The sequence below is a fragment of the Emydura macquarii genome, unplaced genomic scaffold (genome assembly GCF_026122565.2).
Source record: "Emydura macquarii macquarii isolate MOO-44397 ecotype Brisbane River unplaced genomic scaffold, CSIRO-AGI_Emac_v2 contig_3114, whole genome shotgun sequence".
NCBI classification, from domain to species: Eukaryota; Metazoa; Chordata; order Testudines; family Chelidae; genus Emydura; species Emydura macquarii.
In genome coordinates this window covers 2,005,176-2,018,340 of record NW_027133251.1, presented here as the reverse complement: position 1 = coordinate 2,018,340, position 13,165 = coordinate 2,005,176, and the positions used below count along the sequence as shown (strand labels likewise).

Sequence of the window (13,165 nt, the reverse complement as noted above, 5' to 3'; positions counted from 1 at the left end):
TCTTTTCTAATAAATTGAGGGTTTTTTTTTAATTTACAAAAGCCTGTTAATTATTATAATCATTCTCTCATATTAATTATAGGCTGATGACCTCAGCAGAAGAGACTCCATTCCACAGCTGATACTCGACAACTGCTTAAAACAACAGCTGAATAGAGATGGGAAATGTCTAATATTCAACCACATGCTAATGAAAAATAATCTGTTGGTTATATTAGGATGCTGATTATTTGAAAATTGTGCCTGAGCTTCTCTTGTATGCAATGCTTCCAAATGGTTTTGAATGTTTGTTTCATTTTGTAACTACATAAAGGCAAGTTGCTGTGTGTTGGTAGTTATCCTTTCACCCTGTGTATGTGTTTACCGGGTTCAGTTGCATGGCAACCAGCTTCCTCTGTATTTATAGTTTCCCCAACTCAAAAGCTCCCACATTTCACCAATTGCTTAGATTTTCCAGTTCAGTGGAGAGAAAAAAAAATCAGACTCAATTTAGGCTCTGACATGGAGATGTTCTGGGTCACACAATTAAGAGCAGTTCATCTCATTGCACGCTGCTCTTATAGAGTGAATGGGAAAGAGAGCACATGGTTTTCGGAGTAGTACATGGACACGAATGGGTCACTATTGCTAATGCACACAAAGAGGAAGTGCCAGGCACTCAGACATGATGGGGGCCATAGAAAAATATAGATTGGGTATGTCAGTGAACTCCTTCAGTGTATGGGAAAAGAAGCAGATTTGTTATAAATATGCTCTCTAACTTAACATCTCTTTCAAATATCTGCTAGGCCTCTCCCCTGAACAAGCTGCATTTCAGTGATTCCTCGGTGTGTATCAGCATATCCATGTGCTGGATGCTTTGAGACAAAAAGCCTTTTCTCTCTGTTTACATATTATTATTCTTAATAATATATATTATTGTGGTGCCTCAGAGCCTGTCGTGGACATGAACCGCATTGTGCCAGGCACTGTATAAACAGAAGAAAGAGACAATCTCTGCCCCAAAGAGCTTACAATCTAAATACGCTGAATATAAATCTGTGCAGGCAAATGGCCTTGCTAGGTGTCGTGTTCACAACTTGGAAGGAATCCATGAGCCAGACCTCATTTGCATGAAATGGAATAAACTGCAGCCAACCTGGTTTTCTTAATAGGTATGGGAGGTGGCAGCCCACCTGAGATTGCAGGAGCCATAATACAATGCCAGGGTAACCAAGGGGATTGAGGCACAGCATTCTATGCTGCTCCCAGTCACATCCTTGGTGACATTCAGACTGAAACAGACAATGGGAAGCATCCACTAGGACCTGTTACCTCTCTGGCAAAGGTGAGACTGAGATGGGGCAGTGCCTCCTGGTACACATCATTTCTGTGGTGATGCTCAGATCAAGATGAGGCAGCACCTACTGAGGTCCAGTGAGATAAGGCATGGCCTGATGAGACCCGTTGGCTTGGCAACAGCAGAGAGCCAAGATGGGGCACTGCCCAATGGTGACACGTGATGGGGTTGGGAAGGAATTTTCCTCCGGGTCTGACTAGCATTGACCTTGGGGGTTTTCCACCTTCCTCTGCAGTGTGTGGCTGCTGGTCACTTGCCAGGATTATCTGGGTGTATCTGACTTCATCATTTTCCTGCTGTTGCCAGGGCATTGGGCACCGGTACACCTAACTCCCTCCTCTTCTCTCCCTGTGGCACATAATACTCTACTCACCTGTGGGCTGTAATACTTTGCTGTCAATTTGATTGCTGGGCGCTGGCCAGGGTAGCCTATGCTACGCAGGGGTCTGGCTAGCTGATCTGGTGGTCCTTGCTGGCCTTTAAGTCTTTGCATCTCTCTGAGATGGGGCAGCGCCGGCTGGGACCCATTGTCTCCCTGGCATCATCCAGTCTGAGAAAGGGCAGGGGCAGATCTGGGCCTCCTGGTCTCAGGGGCGGTGTGGGACCCACTGATGATGTTCACCTGCTGAGTGGGACTCATCACCTGCCTGCTGATGCTGGGATGGAGACAGGCATCCAGACCCACCGTCTCCACGGCAACGGCTACCCAGAGAGGCGGCCCCACAAAACCTACTTCTTTCCGGATCAAAGCTGGGCAGCGCCCACTGGGCCCCGCTGTCTCTTTAGTGAGGCCGAGGACCAAGAGAGCGCAGGGCCCACCGTCTCTATGGCAACCGCACCCTGACCTCCCCCCACCTGACTTGGGGGGCCCTCGCCTTCTGACCCCGCTGCCCTCTGACCCCATGAGCCCCTGTGCTCCTTACCTGCGGGCAGCACCGCTCCCGCCTTCCCCGGGGCTACAGCCCGGCAGATTCGCGGCTCCCACCCCACGCAGGCTCTCTAGCAGCAGCAGCAGCGAGTAGGCCGCATCCCCATAGCAACGCCGCCTGCCCTTTCGAACGCTCGCGCCCAGTCCGGCGCCGCCCGGGCCCGGCACGAGCGAATGGAGCGCAAAGGAAGGGGCGGAGCTTCCCTCGCTGACCAATCGGAAGTTGGGGGGGTGTGGCAGACCGCGCGAGCTGCCCCATCCCATCCAGAGCATGTCAAAACGAGCCATCCCATTGGCTCTTCGCTGAATGTGTGATTGGCTGAGGCAGGCGTCAGTCTGTATCGGCCCCGCCTCTCTTAGCTCTGACGCGTCTCAGTCCCCCCCGGAAGAACTGCTACACCGGTGTAGGAGCCCTCCCCGGCCAGCCAGGTGAGAGAGAGGGAAGGAATGGGGGAGGGGCTGGAGGGGAGCCCTGGGGGGGGGGCTGAGGGAGGGGCTGGGGAATGGGCGGGGGGATGAAGGAGGACATGAAGGTGACTGGGGGAGGGGCTGGAAGGGGAGTTCTGGGGGAGGGGCTGGAGGGGAGTCCTGGGGTGGGACTGGGAGAGGGGGGGGACCTAGGGGAGGGGCTGGAGGGGGGGAACCTGGGGTGACTGGGAGAGGGCAAGGTCTATGGCAGGGGCTCTGGAATGAAGGGGGGATTAGGAGAGGGACAGGAGCTAACACTAGGTGGGAATGGGCAGCCCCAGCCTCTGGATTCCTAATCTGCGGTCCTACCTCCACAGCGGATTCTCCCTTGCACGCTTTACGCAATGCGCTGCTGCCCTGGTTCAGTCTGAGGTGCCCAGACCCCTTGTTTCCTAGTGTGCGCTGCTCTCTCTCTTGACATAGAGCCCTCCTCAAGGGTTCCAGACTCCCTCCTATCACTCTCATATATTACTAGCGTTGCAACTCTACATTTTCAAAAATCATGAATCAGGCTGCAGAAAATCATGGGATTGGTTTGAAAATCATAAATGGACTTCTAAAAACACAACAGATTTGGGGGTCTTCTTATTTGCCTTCTGGGTTTAGTGCCTCTAGGGGTCACGTTTTCAAGCTTTGAGCCACGGTCAGGATTAGACACTTATTTTTTAGTTTTAAATGGAGGTTGAGAGCCTCATGGTTCCATGAGGCTTTAAAAAACACACCACATAGTACAAGAGTCACAATAAAATCACATTGGCTGAGTTATCTTCTGCCACTGCGTCTGCCACTGACCTGGCTGTCCCTGGATAATCACTTAAAGCACTATAGATACTATTATTCTGTTTTGACCTATGCAACCTGAATCTCCTATGCATCTCCTACAGAGCTTCCAGCACTCTAGTTCACCCCCCCAATACACTATTCCTTCCCAAATGGAGGATCCTGGCTCCCCCTCTTACCAGCATGCACTCCTCCAAGTGGTCCAAGCTACTTCCCATCACTTCTCAGAGCGCGCTATTCCACTTCAACCTAAACATCTCCCTGTTCCATACCCTCCATTTACCTAAGTGGACTTGAACTCTGTGTCTCTAGCGTGCACTGTATGTCCTTGGTTCATGTCAGAGCGCCACATGCTAGGAGCCAGCTGGTAGTTTGTGGGAGCAGAGGGTAAGGCTGCTCCTTGCCTAATTCTCCTGTAGGTGTTTGGGGGCCCACAAATGATATAGCCAGCTCCACCAGGGACAATGATGCTTCTGTTCTTCCCTTTGTTAAATGGAGATCATCGCACTTACCTCCCTAACAGAGGTAGGAGGCTAAATCAGTTAATATCTGTAGGTGATGAGAGCTCTCAAAATGCTAAGTATTATTAGTTTCATGCGTTGACTGCTTTTTCTTGGCTCTGTGAGAAATAATATAGGAATGAGAGGGAGGTTGAAGAGACATAGTGTTAAACTGTCATTGAAAAGTGTGGTGAGGGGACTTGAGAATCACAATTGGTGCAGAAATGGCTGGGTGAGGTTTTCTGGCCTGTGTGATAAAGGAGGACAGACTAGATGATCGTAATGGTCCCTTCGGGCCTTAAAAATGTATAGGTGCGAAGAGCTAATGCCCTGGATAGATATGTGTTTAGAATGAACCAGTTGGCAGTGGGAGGCATGTTTGTATGTCGGTACACACCAGGGCTAGTCCTACTTACACCTGTTTTGCAGCAGTGCTGGGGTTTGTTGTCTAGGTACAACTCACAACTGGACATGTTTGCTTGTGCACAGATGTGCTTTACAACTGAGAATTGTTGAAGGTTATTCCCATGTCTAGCTTCCACACTCTTGAAGCATGGAATTTCCAGGTATGTACAGGAGATGGTGCTAATAGCCTATATAATTGGTTTGCATTGCTACAGACCTGAAGAACAGGTGGTATCACTCCTAACGATTTCAAATCCTCCAGAACGGATACATACAAATCTCTGATCTTTGCAGATTACCCTCATATCACAGGTACATTACCATTAGGTGCAAACACTGGCATACCTTGCAGCCTATTGACAGCAACTAAACAGTAGAGGAGCAGCCTTGATAGTGGTTAGTCAGGACAGCTGGATACTAAGTTGGGACTGCCATAGCCTTCCTGGACAAGTCACCTCCCTGCTCTGTGCCTCAGTTTTCCCATGTGTAAAACAGAGGTGACAGTATCACCTTTGTACAATACATGAAACACGCTGTGTTAAATGTATTATTTAAACATAGCAGGACCTATCAAATTAAGAAACTTTGCTCAGAACAGGAAATAATCATGTTGTTGAAATACATTCACTACTTTACTCCCATGCCTTCCACTTTCTATGTAATAAATTGTCCCTACCAGCAGTCTTATTGAGCATGGTATTTGCCACCAGAGGGGATGTGTCACTTGGCATTGAACATCAGATTAAGGCTTAAACTACTTCTTTGCCTTTTTACAGTACAACCTAGTGGCTAGAACAGGGAATGACCAGTCTTACAATTATGACTCTAGATGAGATGGAGACAGGGATTTTATAGAGGGCTTCCCTACCCAGTGTCCTGCTGGGGAAGGAAGTCACATCCCTGTCTCTCTGGGTGACTGAAAGTTTGTCTAGCAAATCAGCTCTCTCTTCTTCACTTCTGGTTTTATAAGGGCTTTACCCCATCACAAACTTCACATCTAGTGCAATTGCAGTTGTAGACACTGCATTGCACTACTCTTATTCCTGTTTGTAATGGTTAATCCTTTGCATTCCTATTTCTTCTCATTACTATTAGCAGGAGGACCATGGCTCTAAGAGCATGTGGCTTAATAATCTACAGGAGGCTGCAGCAAGGATCCCCTTCTTCTAAAGTCGGTGACAATATTGAATACCTCCTTCTGCAGACATCCTATGGGACTCACCACTGGACCCCACCAAAAGGTGATGTTTGTTCCAATAAAGCGAAGAAATGAACAGTAGTGATCACTGTATCCAAGAACCAGAGACGTTATAGAATTAAAGACCTCTAAGGGCATCTAGTCTAATGGCTACCAGTCTTTTGGGATAATTGAGTCAATTAATATATTAACACTACAGCTGCATCACCTACCTCCTAGTCGCCTGCTTGCACCTTATCTTGCATTGGAGCTTGGGCAATTGCCAGACTTGGGTTTGCATTAGCCCAAGCTCTATGGTAAGTAAAATGTGCATTACTAAATGGGAGGCAAGCACTGGCAGTGCCCTGAGGCACAGTACAGAAGCTCATCACTCACAGTGAATGGCAAAGAAGGCGATTGGTTGAACATCCCTCAGACCCTGGCGGTGGGGAGCGTTCAGCACAGGCGTCACTTTTAACTTTCAGATTTTATTCTCTCTTCCCCTATCCCCCCAAATCTCTGAAATCATCTTGATAATTCCTGGATATCCCAGACACTACAACACCCAATGCCACACGTCCTGACACACCCAGACAAATTATTTTGTACAGTGCACTAACCAAAACAATCTCATAGCAGATGTGCAATAACTAAAGAGGAATTTACAGTGCTAGCAGGTTTGTCCCAACTCTGCCCCTTATAAAGAAAAAGGTATTCAAACCTTACCCTGGCTTTTGGCAGAGGATACAGGGAAAGTTGAATTTGCATTGTGCTGGAAAGCCAACACATCTGGACAGTGACCGTCCACTGCATAAAGAACATTCCATGGTTGACTGTTCCTCACTGAGAGTGCCCTGACACTAGCCACAAGTGCTCCTGCTGATCCTAGCTGCCACAGTATCACAAAGGGATAGATGCACCTCAGATAGCCAGGAGCCACCCCATTTAGGACTTTATAGGTCCATAGCATCACGGTAACCTTTGATTGGATCTGGAAAGTAATTGGTAGTCATTGCAGATCCCAGAACACTAAGTGAATGAGCCATTGTATTCTGCAATTTCTGCAGGTGCTGAGCAGTCTTCAGGCGTAGCCCCAGGTACAGCACTTTGCACTGATATAATCTGGAGGTAATGAAGTCATGGATAAACAGGGCTAGGTCCAGATTTGGAAGAAAAAGTCATAACCATCTTGCCAAGAGCACCTGGGTGGAAAAACTACTTTCAGACACAACTGTTTTTAGATCTTTTAAAAGTAACTTATGCAGCCCCCATACCCACAGTATCATTTTGTACTTCCAAACACCAAAAGGCAGGCGGAGCTCTGCTTCATTGCCTCTGGATGCTTCCCTCAGCCAGTGGTGATCATGGTTAGCATAATAAGTAGCGCCCACTGCTTTTTACAGTGATCAGTTGCCTACCCATCATCCAGTATTCTGTAGGGCATCTCTTGTTGGCCTTGCAGAGTTGATACAGCCATGTGAATGTGAGCTAGATTCTGTTCTGCCTCACATTAATACAATTGTTCACTAAGCTTCAGCTGCCAAAATGCTATTGATCCTGTCCAAAAAATGCAGCTTGACTTTTGCTGTGCCAGGAGTTAGAGGAAAAAAATTTTGACTGATAAACTGAACATATTTGATGTGGAATCACTGGGTCATAAATGTGCATGAGTGGATGTTATATTTTTTTTTAGTCACTTTTCAGAATAGAACCATGCTTTAAAACTGAAGTGACTCCAGGATGTAAGAACCATGAGAGCTGCTTTCTTTACTGACACACAGACAAGGAGCAAGTGAGATCTGTTTGCAGAGGAATGCGGAGTTTTCTATGCACCCTTGCTCTACCAGTGGCAGTGGTTTTCAAATACTTTGGGAACCCAGGCAAACTTAATCTTTCTAGAGTAACAATTCTAAAGTCACGTCCCGTTACAGCCCTCTATTGAAACCAACAGAGTTACACCACAAATGAATTAAGCCATTTTATCATTTTCCTTCTGAATTTACTTTGACTCCCAGTGCATGTGCTTTTCTGAGACTTTGCCTGGTTTGTTCTATTTATGTTCCTGTCTGGAGTTTTCATGAGAAAATGAAATCTGGCTTTTCCCAGAGAAAGTAAAAACAACTTGGGAATGTTATATTTATCCCTAGTTTGAAATGGTAACTGTGATCCTGAGGAATACAGAGTAAATGGAAAGAACTAGAATATTAACATGACTGGCTCGTAGAGGTAAAGAGAAATAACTTTACCCCAAGCTGCTGCACGCCCCAGTACTCTCACCCCATTAGAGAGCATTGCAGTGATACTGGCCTCTTTAATTTGATATTCGCCTTACAGCTACACAGCAGCTTCCATCCAAACCACTTTAGAAACATTACTAATTGATTTCATATATATCACTTGATTCACCACTGAAATGCAGCCACATCTGGGATGAACCACAGCAACTCTTTAACCATGCACAGCTACACTAATATTAATTATTTTGTACCAACATACAAAACATTTTGGGACAAAAAATGAAGAATGCCAAATCTGATTCAAAGTGCATGGGGAAATTTAGGTACACAGAATGTACCTGGGTTGGATTTTGGTCAGGACACTTCTCTTATTGAAAGGGCCAGGGGTTTGTTAATGATTGTAAGTGGTCAGGCCCATGCTTTTGTGTCTCAGATGAAAGATGGCACTTACTGCAGCACAGTGCCCCTAGCAGGTCATTTCACTACTGATTCAGAGGAAAGCACACTTCCTACTGACTCATGAACCCAGGTGTTCCTTAGAGATCTTTCACCCAAGTATTGACCTTGTCCAGATCAGCATGGCTTGTGACATCTCATAAGATGGTAGAGCAGCCTTCATCATTTCCCTGTTTGCCAGTTTGTCAAGCAGTCTTGGTGGCTACTGCTCAAATGCCCTGGGCAGTGAGGAAAACCTAGTTTTATTCACTACTCGCCAGTTTTCATGTTTGGATATAAAACAATGATGAAAACTGCAGATCAAGTGCTTGGTGCTGCCCTTCATGAGCATCAGGCTTGACTTCCTTATTCTGGTTTCTGAGGGCCAGCATATGCAGCCAATTTGTTGAGCAGTTTGTCTTCAGTTGAGACAGCCCACTGACTTTGATGGGCCTGCTTGCTTGATTAAGAGATGCAGAATCAGGCCCTAAGCCACTCTGCAAGGGGCTGAGAGAAGAGCAGTACTTCTGTTCATCAGCATCCCTTCTGGATGTTTAAGGCAGAGCATCAATGAAAATTATTTTCCTTTGCCAGAAATATGGTCTCTTCATATGGGGTTGTAGGTGTGCAGGGCTCTGGTAGGCACACAGAACTGGAGAGGAGGAGAATAAAATGGGAAGAGATTTCTGGCACACAGAGGGCACTGGGTGCTGATTGGCAATGTCAGCATATGTGCAATGTATCCCTAAAATCCTAAAAGAAAGTGAGTGCTTGAAATGGACGTAAAAATGTTTGAAATACAGTCTGTGTTTGCCAATCTCTCATGGAAATAGGTCTAGACCAGTGGTTTTCAACTTTTTTTTCATTTGCGGATCCCTAAAAAATTTCAAATGGAGGTGCAGACCTCTTTGGAAATCTTAGACATCGTCTGCAGACTTAAACCAAAGAAAATACGCAGGTCTAAAGCAAAAGGAAGTCCCAATATTAACATCAGTACCATAGGAGACCAAGAAAAGTCACAGCAGTACAAGAACCTATTTTCCACAAGCCCTTGACTCCAGTGATTGTGCCACAAATACCCAGCTGAAGTGGGAGCAACTGAAGAACACAATCTACAACACAGCTCTGTCAGTCTTTGGGAAGAAGGAAAGCAAGAAGACCGACTGGTATGATACACACTTCATTGAGATGACACCAGTCATTGAGACCAAACATACAGCCCAAATCAATAATAAGAGACTGAAATGAAAGCACCACACAAGCATTAAGAGTGGCAAGAACTAAGGTACAACTGCTCAACGTTGCTCCAGTGACTGTTGGCTGCATCTATGTGAAAGCATCCAATACAGGCAACATTTGAAAAATGTATGATGGGATCAAGAAAGCCTAGGGTCCAACTTCAAAGAAAACAGCCCACCTGAAATCAGTAACGGGGAAACAATCGGCGACCACACCAAGCAGATGGATCACTGGGTAGAATAGCATTCTGAGCTTTACTCTCATGAAAATATTGTTATGGACGCAGCCATCAACGCCATTGAAAGCCTGCCTGTTATGAACCAACTTGACAATGAACCAACTGTCGAGGAGCTTAGCCTGGCTATAGATGGCCTCCCCACTGGAAAGGACTCTGGAAAAGACTGCATGCCATCAGAGATCATAAAATGTGGAAAACCTATTCTGTTGCTCTGTCTGAGTTGGAAAGAAGGCAAAGTACCACAAGAAATGAGAGATGCTATCATCATCACTCTCTATAAAAAACAAGGGTGACAGGAGTGACTGTAACAGCTATTGTGGCATTTCCCTTCTTTGCATTATGGGAAAAGCCATTGCCCGATTTGTTCTGAATAGATTTCAGATCCTGGCAGACAGAATTTATCCTGCATCACAGCACTGCTTCTGATCCAAAAGGTCTACTGTCGTAGGAAAGCCCCTGGGCCCTCCTAAATAAAGACTTGAGTGCATAGTTCTTTGAGGCAGTTTATTTCGAACAGCTCGGAGAAGTGTCGGTCACCCTAAGGCTCCCGAGGACTTCTGCCCTACAGCTTCACGTCAATAGTTTTTATACAGGTAACAGACAAAGAAAAAGATGACGTATTCAGTACATTTCCATTACTTTACTTTACTCTACATTAAGGTATAACTGAAGCATTCCTTCATTATCTCTAACTAACCAAGGCCCCTGGTTTCTATAACAACTATCTCTTTTAGCTATCTAGCTATGTCCCGTTATCGGCTGACTGCATTCCTTGCAGCATCTTACACAGTATAATTTGCTTCAAAGCTAATGGCTACTAAAAATCCAAAATGGAATCTTTAAAACTTAATACTAAATGGAGTATATAAAACTTGATACAAAAATGGAATGTATAAAACTTTTCCTTTCACACTACTATTGACATGATCTTGCTGAGGCAGCTATAAGAGAAATGCAGAGAACTAAAAAAGCCCCTTTATATAGCCTTTTATCAATCTCACAAAGGCTTTTGACCTTGTCAGTAGAAGTGGACTATTGGTGCTTCTAGAAAAGATTGGATGTCTCCCCAAGCTCTTAAGCATGATTTGGTCCTTCCATGAAAACATATCCAATACAATCGCTCAGTCTCCGAAGCTTTCCAGATTCGTAGCGGGGGTCAAGCAAGGCTGTGTACTTGCCCCAACTCTGTTTGGGATCTTCTCATTGCTACTGAAACAAGCTTGCAGTTCCTCAACTGAGGAAATCTACTTGCACACGAGGTCTGATGGAAAGCTGTTAGATCTAAAACCAGGACTTGGGAAACCCTTATCCAACACCACCATTTTGCTGATCATGCAGCAGTGACAATCCACAGAGAAGCCCATCTCTAAAGCCTCATGGACAGTTTTTCCAAAGCCTGCCAAGACTTCGGGCTTACTATAAACCTAAAAAAGACTAACAATGTGCCAAGGAGCGGAGGAAGCATTCTCCATCAACTTCAATAATTTATGAACTTGAAGTGGGGGAATCAGTTCACATTCTTGGAATCTACTATCGCAGTTAACCTTGAAAAGAAGGTCAATATCCGCATCGGAAAAGCTTCCCCAACAATATCTAGACTGAGCAAGAGAGTATGGCAGAACACCACTGACAGAAGACACAAAGATCTGTGTATCATGCATGTGCTTTCGTACACTTTTGTATAGGAGCGAGACATGGACCTTATACTCTCATCAGGAAAAAAGGCTCAACAGCTTTTATATGCTTTGTCTTTGTTGAATTTTTGGAATCTCCTGGAGAGATCGAGTAACCAACACTGAGGTGTTCAAGCAGGCCAGTATACCCAGCATGCAAACACTCCTTAAATAGACACACATCCTCTGGCTTGGGCATGTGTGCAGAATGAATGATGGGCACTTCCCAAAGGGCATTCTTTATGATGAATTGGCATTTGGGAAAAGACCTAAAGGATACCCAGAATTGCGTTTCAAGTATGCAAGCGAGAGAGCTAAGAAATGGACACTGATACGGGAAAATCACTCTCAGGACTGCAGCCTTTGGAAACAAGAGCTCAATAAAGGTCTCCAAAGCTGAGAGAGGAAGCAGTCCAGCTTAGCAAAGGAGAAAAGAGCTCACAGAAGGCAGAGCCCAAAGATTTGAAACATCATCTTTAAATACGACACATGCAGCAGAGATTGTCTCTCTTGAATGAGTCTCTTTAGTCACAACTGCGGCTGCCATAATACCACATGAGTAAATTTTTTACCTTTTGGGCACATATCAAAGGTCTCTTGAGACTGAAGCATGCCAAAGAAGTCTGTGGACCCCATGGGATCTGCAGATCACAGGTTGAAAATTACTGATCTAGACCACAGGACCCATGAGTTGTTGTTCAAGGCAAATCAGATAAAGCACGTGTTTTCCCTATTGCCTGTTGAAGGAACAAAATCAGAACAGCCAGTTTTCTTCTCAGACTTATTTCCCTTCCTCCCCCCTTTCCTTGGCAGGCCATGTGGATCCAGGTGAAGATGACCTGCAGACAGCGCTGCGGGAGACACAGGAAGAGGCTGGCCTCAATTCCAGTCAGTTCACACTCATTGAAGGGTTTAAGAAGGAACTGCAATACGTTGTCCGAAACAAACCCAAAACCGTCATTTACTGGCTGGCAGAAATGAATGACTATACCACGGAGATCAAGCTCTCACACGAGCATCAGGCTTTTCGTTGGCTGAAGCTGGAAGAGGCCTGCAAATGTGCCGAGTATAAGGATCTACAGGCAGCATTCAGAGATGTGCATCAGTTTCTCTGTTCCAAAGCATAAATTATTTCATGGAGGTAAAAGAGGATTTTCAAGGAAACCTGGGCTGCTCTTTTAACAAGAATAAAACTGGGCTTGTGAGGAAATGTAAATTTTATACCAACCTGTCGTATGGGGTTACGATATGTTGAGCTTCTGTGGAGCCTTTGCTTTTGTCTTCCTAGGTCATCCTCACTCATGTGGAGAAGATTGGTCCGATCTAAGCATGAATGAGAGCTGAGTTCAAATCTCAGCACTGACTATTACTCCTCTTTTTGCTTTTGTCAAGTCTCTTAAGCCCTGAATTTCAAAAGTGCTGAGCCAGCTGCAGGTCCTATTGAAAAATCAAATACTTGCTCTCTCCTGACACCAGAAGGACTGTATTGAGAAACAGAGCCCAGGGGGAATTTTAATAATAAAACACATTTACAAAAATTCGCGCCTGAGTTTTGAGCAGAAGAATAATAGCCAAAAGTGCTGGCTTCTATTCTCAGCTTCACCACTGCCTCATTCTGGTAACTTGGGCAAAATCATGTTATTTCCTTACCTCCCTCATTTAATGTTTGCAAAGTGCTTTGAGAGCCTGGGATGGAAGGTGTTAGAGATGACCAGAATTTAAATGATAATTTTCACCTCTCTCCTA

General features: G+C 45.4%; 2 protein-coding genes across 4 annotated transcripts in view; one reads left to right on the top strand and one right to left on the bottom strand.

Moving 5' to 3' along the window:
* KIF24 (kinesin family member 24) overlaps positions 1-2,386 on the bottom strand; it is a 38,322-nt gene extending 35,936 nt beyond the window's left edge. The window contains exon 1 of the mRNA XM_067530904.1: positions 2,263-2,386. The gene's annotated coding sequence lies outside the window, so the exon portion shown is untranslated. The remainder of the gene's footprint in view (positions 1-2,262) is intronic.
* Positions 2,387-2,628: 242 nt separating this feature from the next.
* On the top strand, positions 2,629-13,032 carry NUDT2 (nudix hydrolase 2). 3 transcript variants are annotated; one of them, XM_067530849.1, is made up of 4 exons: positions 2,629-2,696; positions 5,516-5,661; positions 12,233-12,560; positions 12,708-13,032. In XM_067530849.1, the coding sequence occupies exons 2-3, from the start codon at positions 5,526-5,528 to the stop codon at positions 12,544-12,546; spliced, it is 450 nt and encodes a 149-aa protein (XP_067386950.1). In that variant the 5' UTR covers positions 2,629-2,696; positions 5,516-5,525; the 3' UTR covers positions 12,547-12,560; positions 12,708-13,032. The 3 variants fall into 3 exon arrangements, with proteins under 3 accessions (XP_067386950.1, XP_067386947.1, XP_067386948.1); XM_067530846.1 differs by having other exon boundaries at positions 12,233-13,032; XM_067530847.1 differs by lacking the exon at positions 2,629-2,696 and adding an exon at positions 3,962-4,040 and having other exon boundaries at positions 12,233-13,032.
* Positions 13,033-13,165: the final 133 nt, after the last annotated feature.

Excerpts from the sequence above, each read along its gene's own strand:
- NUDT2 (XM_067530849.1), top strand. The coding sequence starts at position 5,526 with ATGGCTCTAAGAGCATGTGGCTTAATAATCTACAGGAGGCTGCAGCAA. Across the intron at positions 5,662-12,232 it reads CCACTGGACCCCACCAAAAG|GCCATGTGGATCCAGGTGAA; the intron begins GTGATGTTTGTT and ends TTTCCTTGGCAG.